At 37.1% G+C, this 9023-nt stretch overlaps 1 protein-coding gene across 1 annotated transcript; it reads right to left on the bottom strand.

Annotated features, from left to right (window-relative positions):
- Nucleotides 1–332: 332 nt before the first annotated feature.
- Nucleotides 333–4039, bottom strand: LOC115428140 (C-type mannose receptor 2-like). Its single transcript, XM_030146989.1, has 7 exons — nucleotides 4006–4039; nucleotides 3882–3914; nucleotides 2680–3028; nucleotides 2515–2531; nucleotides 1294–1632; nucleotides 838–929; nucleotides 333–526 (listed from the first exon to the last, which is right to left on the bottom strand). Exons 1-7 carry the CDS (start codon nucleotides 4037–4039, stop codon nucleotides 371–373), a joined length of 1020 nt encoding a protein of 339 aa, XP_030002849.1. The 3' UTR covers nucleotides 333–370.
- Nucleotides 4040–9023: the final 4984 nt, after the last annotated feature.

The raw sequence follows: 9023 nt of genomic DNA, 5'->3' as shown, positions 1-9023 counted from the left end.
AGAGCTTATTTCTCTCCTCACTTAGGACTCCTTGGTTAAATAATTATCATCCTGTAATGACAAAAAATAAAAGTGTATTGTCTTTTGTTTCAAATGAAACAACACTTCAGCAAGATATTTCCTGTCAAATTATACATTTTTATCATGGATTCTGGTGCAATATAGATTTGAGTGCACATTACTTTATTTGATCCATTTGGTCTTAAATAATGAGGCAGAACTATGACATTTATTTCATTTATATATAACTGAGCTCATTTGTTTGTTTTATTTGCGCTTCTAAGCAGTTTCTACAAGAGGAAGCTTTTGGCTAGTATTGCATAGTGTTTTCATATTTTGTCATCATACAGTATATTTCTTTTTCTTATTTTTAATAATTGAGAAATGTAATTATTCTGTCATTAATTGTACATTTACCTGCAGGCTTAACCTCTTGCTCCTGGCGCCTGAAGGCACATCCATGTTGATCAGTTCTCCAGTAAAGACTCAAATCTGTCACCCCCTGTTCTCTTAGGCGTGTCTCCAACTCAGGAGAAAAAACACAAACAAACAGTTATGAACGCAATAGCATGTCTTTGAGTATTATATTGGTGACCAAAGAATATGTATCCACTGTTGTTTTTTATACATGTGTCTATGCATTTGTTAAAAAAAAGCATCACATTTATCACAACTTTTATTAACGTGAATAACCAGGTAATTATAGGTGCTTTATCACAAACCTGTTACATCTTAAATCTCTGCCTGTGTTGTTGTTCTCCCTCAGAAATACAGATGCATACACAACCTACAGTATGTGCATTATAAATATCTCTTTATCATTTCAGTTTTTAATACCTGTTTCAGGATTTCACCACTGACAGGCAAGTTAGTGAGATCCACACCTGAGTCCACCTGAATCCTTAGGACTTTCTTCTTTACTTTCTGAGCTGTGGTATTGCAACAAAATCATGGTGACTGATACTGAGAAGTCAGACTCAGTACACACAACTCACAATCTGACATATTACATTTTAAGTAATACCATAGTAAAAAAAAAAAAAAAAAAAAAAAAAAAAAAAAAAAGGCAAAATGTAATAACTTCAACAGTAACCAGTGAAAATTTCTGGAGTTTAAAAATTTTAATTACCATATTATAATACTGTCATTAATAATCTCTTATGTCTCAAATATTCCCTTTTGTTTTGAGGCAGAACTTTTTCATGACTACTGTAAATCAGTATAACAATAATGCAACAATAACAATGCTAAATTCCTCAGTAACACAGTAATCAGAGTATATCAGTTACTCACCACCTCCACAGACAAACGTGGCTTTGTTGTTACAGTCTGATGAAACCCAGAACCCCTGATTTGGCATTGACACAGTAACACAGCCCCCTGAAGCAGGAGGGAAGCTCAGCCAATACCTGAAGGAGGTTGTGCTTCCATCAGACCACTCCCATTGGTCCTTATGAAGACCAATCCATGCAGTGCTCTGCCAACTTTTAGTCACACTGGTAATTTCTGAACTGTCCAACCCATCTTTTATACTAGCCAACTCTCCATCCCGACTCCTGCAGTCCGCTTGACTCGCAAAATAATGTCTTTTGGTAGTATAATACACATAGGTTTCTTGGCCATCATCCCCATCTAATGAAAAAAAAACAGATGGTTAGTCCCAAAAAAACAAAAAATCCACTAATGAAACATAATCTCTACTTAATATGAACTTGTCAGGCCAAAACAGAAGTCATAGGCCTGAGTAAAACAGATAAAGAATATGAATGAATCCATTTTTCTATTTCAAATTAAATGAATAAATAAATTCATCACTCACTTATCCTCAACTGCCTCCATGTGTCTCCCCCTACTCCCCCCTTCTCCCCTTCTCCCCCTCTCCCCCAGTCTCTATCTCTATCGCTCTCTCTTTCTCTACCCTCTCTCTTTAACCCCAACTGGTCAAGGCAGACGTCCATCCTCCAGGAGTCTGGGTCTGCTCCAGGTTTCTGCTGTTAAAGGGAAGTTTTTCCTCACCACTGTCACCAGTCACAAGTGTTTGCTCCTGGAGGATTCTGTTGGGTTTCTGTAAATTGGCTTAGAGTCTGGTTTTTGACCAACTCTCTATATAAAGTGTCATGAGATAACTTTTTTTTGTTGCGATCTGGCACTATATAAATAAAATTTGATTGATTGAGTGATTTAATTGGTTTTCCCCTGTAAGTTGCTTTGGAAAAAAGCATCTGCCAAATGCATAAACATAAACATAAACAAACAAATAAATAAATAAATAAATAAATTTATTATACAGGACTGTTTTGTTTTTTTCTTATCCTGAACTTGAAAACATGACTAAACATTATCTTGACAATGGTGTTCAGTGGTGATCAATTAAAAATGTAAAAATTGTAGAAATGTAGTAAGTTTGGATCCCAACATCACATTCAAATTAAAGAGTCATTTGTGCAAATCAAGCATCCTCTTGTAAATGTTATGGGAAAATTATGGAAATATCCTTGAGGAACTTATTCGTACTACTCAAAGCTAAAAATCTACTGAATTTTCATAGTTATTTTGTAACCTTAAGTCCCGTGGTTTGTGTGCAAATCCATTACAGTTTGTAGTTTGTCTAGTTTTTGTAGTTTATACAGATACACACATACTTTTGGCATAATGTCTAATACTGTGATGCATATTTACTCACATTCAGAGCAAATATAATCTTTCAACGCTTCACATGAGTCATCATTCCATTGGCCAGAGGAAGATATCATTACACAATATTCATGCCCTCCCTTATTGTTTGGCTCTCCTTGTTCCCAGTTCTTAAATCCTAGGTCCCCGCTGCCATCAGACCATTTCCAATTTCTCCACAGTTTTCTCCTGAGCCCAATCCAGGACTGTGTGTCCAGGCCGTCCAAGAAGACCAGCAGATTCTTGTTGTCAACCATGTTCCTCACAGTGGCCAGGTCGGTGTACTTTAATCTGCAGTAGCTCTGCGCCTCAGACCAAGTCAGGGACTGGTTGATGAAATGGTACTGCTGAGGTACTTAAAATGTCAAATAGAGAAAGAAAATCAACAGTCACAGTTACAAAGAAACAACAGGCATCATCAACACTGAATCCTTCCTTCACAGTCATTTAATGGAACATTAAAATCATCTGAGCACATGTGGATTAAGTGATTATCAGCGACAATAAAATGTAAATAGTACTTCATTTAAATTCAGTCTGGTTGTAGTTTTATTGCAAAGTGAATCATGCATCTGTTAATTAAAATATATTTTAGTTAACCTCATAGTTTTACTCAAATAATAGTATTTTTCTACTGAAATTGTTGGAAATTTAAACAGTACATGATTTAAATATATTTAATTCAACTTAGTATTTGTTAAAACCACCTTTAGTGTATTTTATTCAGCATATGTTGCATTTCTTTCTTGTTTAACCTCCTGAGACCAAGGACATGCCAGCGAAGTATAAGCTTTTTTTGTTTTTTATTAAATAAGTGTCTATATTGGAAACATCATGATGCAACAGTTTTTCCAGATGCAGTTTTTAAAATTTTTATGGAATGTCCTTTGTGGTGGACAGTTTTCTTTCTTTTTTTTTGTATAAAGTTGTGAAACTCTTGTTCACAAATGTGGACAGAAAACCCGTAGTTGGGTCTGAGGAGGTTAAGTATGAATTCATGTTTACCAAGTGACACAGTAACAACAGTGCTGGGTGTGCAGTAATAAAAAGCAGGTTAGGGTTATAAATTTCATATATTTTCCTTATCTGTATTATATATGTGCATTAATTGGCCAACCATTAATTTCCTGTTTTAGATTATTTAAAAAAGCCCATTTTTGATGAGAACCAAAATGTAAAATCAAAGGTTGTGCTGGACAGAAACTTACTTGGTTGTACCACCAAAAACAAAGACACAATCCCTGTGAAACCAACAATTTTCTGTTACTTTCAGTTTTAAAACACCATCAAAATCAGTACTGTAAGATGTACTGCTGCTCCTATCTGTCTTACCAATGAAAGGGACAGCTTTCTGAAGACGTAACATGTATCTGTAAGACAGAACAGTGAAATGACCATATGTTAATACATTTCTGAACTCTTATTATCAAAAACAACAGATTTATTAAGAGGGTACTGGACTGATTACAAAAAACAGGGTATATTGGAGTTTATTTAAGGAAATAAAGTATTATAGAAAAAAATTAACATTTCTATAAATGTCAATTACTATTTTTTAATTTAGTTAAATACTAAATAAAATCCCAAGTATTCAACATAAACTTACCTGTCTTGTGATGTGACCTCCACAACCAGCTCTGTTTCAGATCACTTGCTGTGTGTCATTTGGAAATCAGGAGATCCCGGAACCAGAATGGAACTATTGAGACGCCGCTGAGATGCCATTTCCATCCCTGGGGTATTGCATGAAAAAATTTGCATAAAACTTAACTGTAGAAGACATGTAATAATTCAGGACGATGACCTGCACACTGATCTGTTTGTAAATGTATACATTTTCCGTATAATAATGAATGTGTTCCTGCTCTGTCTTCACTTTATCATCAGATGTACTGATTAAAATAATTTGGTTTGCAGTGAACCTTCACATAAACAAACTACGCTCATTTGATTGAACTGCAGTGTAGAACTGAAATCAGAAGGCGTTGGAAACTTATACGATAACAACAACAATTATAGAACTGCAGCATTAAACCTCTATTATCAACCGTGAGCTCTGTTTTAGCTTTTGATCTAATTTAATGCAAGAGTTTCTTTTTTCTGATCTTTACTGTGTAGGCAGGATCAGTGTTAGTTACTGATTAAAAACATTTTTCTTTTCTTCATGAGCTGTGAACTGAATATTTATTTTTTCCCCCAGTATTTATAGACATTGACTAAAGATGAAGTAAACAATATTAGATTACAAAAGCCTTTTTTTCTTTGTTTCTCTTCCTTTTTTTTACTCAGCAAATTGCCTGAAAACCAATGTCCATTGATATTTGTCTGTATCAATCAATCAATCAATCAATCAATCAATCAATCAGTCAATCTTTATTTATATAGCACTTTTCATACATTAAGGGTGTAGCACAAAGTGCTTTACATATAAATTTAAAAATCAGTACCACCCCCCACCTACCCACCCACCCACCCAACCGCTCACACACACACACACACACACACACACACACATACACACACACACACACACACACACACACACACCCTCTCACACACACACACACACACACACACACACACACACACACACCCCTCACACACGCACACCCACAAGCACAGACATGCTTAAAAAGACTAGCTGAGCACGAGAGGACCAAAAAGTAAAAGAAGTAAAAGAGGAGGTGCTGTCTCAGGGAGCCATCCGTACCAGGAGGCAGCCGCCAACCCCGGCAACCAGGCGCCAGTGACACAGTGCCGCATCCCAACCAGTGGGAGAGAGCCAACTGCCACCGCATCGCGGCGGCAGAGACTCCCACCCACTGGAAAAGAGCAGATCCCAGTGAAAGAAGGCACCACAGCCACCAGAGTCCACAGCCCCCCCCCCCCCCCCCCCCCCCCCCCCGGCACAGAGGGCTCCCTCTGATGAAACACTGGAAAATATAGATAAGAAACATTAAAAAGATATAAAAGAATTGATTAAAAGAATCTAAATGTAAGACATAAATATAAATATTAAACATTAAAATGGTAAAACAGAAGCATTGGTTTAAAGAAACTTAAGATATACATATATATATATATATATATATATATATACACACACACTCTATTGCCAAAAGTATTGGCTCACCCATCCAAATAATCAGAATCAGGTGTTCCAATCCCTTCCATGGCCACAGGTGTATAAAATCCAGCACCTAGGCATGCAGACTGCTTCTACAAACATTTGTGACAGAATGGGTCACTCTCAGGAGCTCAGTGAATTCCAGCGTGGAACTGTGATAGGATGCCACCTGTGCAACAAATCCAGTCGTGAAATTTCCTGGCTCCTAAATATTCCACAGTCAACTGTCAGCTGTATTATAAGAAAGTGGAAGTGTTTGGGAACGACAGCAACTCAGCCACGAAGTGGTAGGCCACGTAAACTGACGGAGCGGGGTCAGCGGATGCTGAGACGCATAGTACGAAGAGGTCACCAACTTTCTGCAGTCAATCGCTACAGACCTCCAAACTTCATGTGGCCTTCAGATTAGCTCTAGAACAGTGCGCAGAGAGCTTCATGGAATGGGTTTCCATGGCCGAGCAGCTGCATCCAAGCCAAACATCACCAAGTCCAATGCAAAGCGCCGGATGCAGTGGTGTAAAGCACGTCACCACTGGACTCTAGAGCAGTGGAGGCGCCTTCTCTGGAGTGACCAATCGCGCTTCTCCATCTGGCAATCTGATGGACGGGTCTGGGTTTGGCGGTCACCAGGAGAACGATACTTACGATACATTGTGCCAAGTGTAAAGTTTGGTGAAGGGGGGATTATGGTGTGGGGTTGTTTTTCAGGAGCTGGGCTTGGCCCCTTAGTTCCAGTGAAAGGAACTGTGAATGCTTCAGCATACCAAGACATTTTGTGGACAATTCCATGCTCCCAACTTTGTGGGAACAGTTTGGAGCTGGCCCCTTCCTCTTCCAACATGACTGTGCACCAGTGCACAAAGCAAGGTCCATGAAGACATGGATGACAGAGTCTGGTGTGGATGAACTGGACTGGCCTGCACAGAGTCCTGACCTCAACCCCATAGAACACCTTTGGGATGAATTAGAGCAGAGACTGAGAGCCAGGCCTTCTGTCCAACATCAGTGTGTGACCTCACAAATGCACTTCTGGAAGAATGGTCAAAAATTCCCATGAACACACTCCTAAACCTTGTGGACAGCCTTCCCAGAAGAGCTGAAGCTGTTATAGCTGCAAAGGGTGGACCCACATCATATTGAACCCCATAGACTAGGAATGGGATGGCACTGAAATTCATATGAGAGTCAAGGCAGGTGAGCAAATACTTTTGGCAATATAGTCTTAATATATATATATATATATATATATATATATATATATATATATATATATATATATATATATATATATATATATATATATATAACTATAAAACCTTTGAGTGGATAGAACAGAGGCATTAGTTAAAAGCCAAATTAAAGAGGTGGGTCTTGAGCCTGGTTTTAAAAGTGTCTACATTCTCTGCGTCCCTGAGGTTCCCTGGCAGGCTGTTCCATAGGCGAGGAGCATGATGTTGAAAAGCTGCCTCGCCGTGAGTAAGAGGTATCCCCTGTACAACCACAACATTATCAATTCTATCAATATCCTTTATCCGGCGGTTATTATTATTATTATTATTATTATTATTATTATTATTATTATTGGTTATTTAGTTACAAATTTCAGTTCATTGTGAGTTATTATGTTAATATCGTCACTATTACCCCTGTTGTTAATGGTAAGGATTTTTTCTTCTTTTTCTTATTATCATTTATTGTTGTTACCAACTCCTTTAACTTTCCTTTCATCTCAGTCTCTCTCTCTCTCTCTCTCTCACATACACATACACCAATGTATAATGATGAACATGTAATTAGTATCCGTTTTTGTTTTGTCTGATTTGTTGTCATGTCTTTCACATGTTTTGTTATGAACTGCTCACTTCATTTAAAAGAGAAAAAAAAGGTACAAAAGCCTCTTAAATAAACTGTGCACAGGAAGGCAATTTGTGCAACACTAATAATTGTAGCAACAAATATCAGAACAGGCTTTAAATATTTTATTCTCTACACAGTTTTGTGTGGTATATCTCCATTGTTTATCTGGCCAAAGGGAAATGAGCTAAACTACATCTAAAGTCTGAAATGATGTGACTTGTGAATGTGTTGTACTTGGAAAAGATGACATCCATTTGACAAACAAAAGGGCAGCTTTTGCCTTCATGGTATCGCTTAACTTACTTGGAGCCCATAATTGATAAAGAAAAATCACATCATACTGTATCTGACACAATATAAAAAACAATATGACAAAACAATGAATCTTTTGACATTACACAACATAAAACAGCAGACATAAATACTGTACAATAGTTCTCAGATATTGTGATTTCCCTCCCAAAAACATCTAGTAAATGTACTATTAAATATTCATCTACTGGTGTCGATTCAGTCAGAGTAAAACATATCATTTTAATTCATTTACACATTGTTAGTAGTGGTGTACCTAATAAAGTGGCCAGTAAATGTATATACACTCGCAGAAAAAATTATCAGACCACCCTTGTTTTCTTCAATTTCGTGTTCATTTTAATGCCTGATACAACTAAAGGTACATTTGTTTGGACAAATATAATGATAACAACAAAAATAGCTTATTAGAGTTTAATTTCAGAGCTGATATCTAGACATTTTCCATGTTTTCTTGATTAAAAACCAAAATCACTTCAGTTCTTTCATCAATATCTATGGCATTGTACAGACAAAAACAGTGCTTTTAGGCATTCTATGTTTTCTAGTCACATAATACACACAGGAGTTAGTACTTGATTGCATAACCATTGTTTTTGATGACTTTTGATGGTTTAAAAATATTTTTCTGCAACTTTACACTGCCTCAGCTGTAACCATTGGTTATTTGATGAACTGATGTCTTTCTATCATCTTAAACCAGTCTGACCTCTGACCTTTACAAGACACTTTCATCCACAGAACTGCCGATCACTGGATATTTTCTATTTTTCAGACAATTCTCTGTCAACCCTGGAGAAAATCCCACTACATCAGCAGTTTCTGAAATACTCAGACCAGCCCATTTATCACCAACAACCACGCCACATTCAAAGTCACTTAAATTACCTTTTTTACACATTCTGATGTTCAGCTTTGAACTTCAATAGATCGTCTTAACCATGTCTTTGTGTGTAAATGCGCTGAGTTGCCACAGTATTATTGGCCTGGCAGATATTTGCATTAATGGAGAATTGAAGTAAATTAAATTGAAGGTTCTGGCACAACTTCAGCT

This window comes from Sphaeramia orbicularis, chromosome 11, assembly GCF_902148855.1.
Source record: "Sphaeramia orbicularis chromosome 11, fSphaOr1.1, whole genome shotgun sequence".
Taxonomy (NCBI): domain Eukaryota; kingdom Metazoa; phylum Chordata; class Actinopteri; order Kurtiformes; family Apogonidae; genus Sphaeramia; species Sphaeramia orbicularis.
The sequence above is the reverse complement of the archived record's forward strand: the minus strand, read 5'-3'. Positions and strand labels throughout refer to the sequence as shown.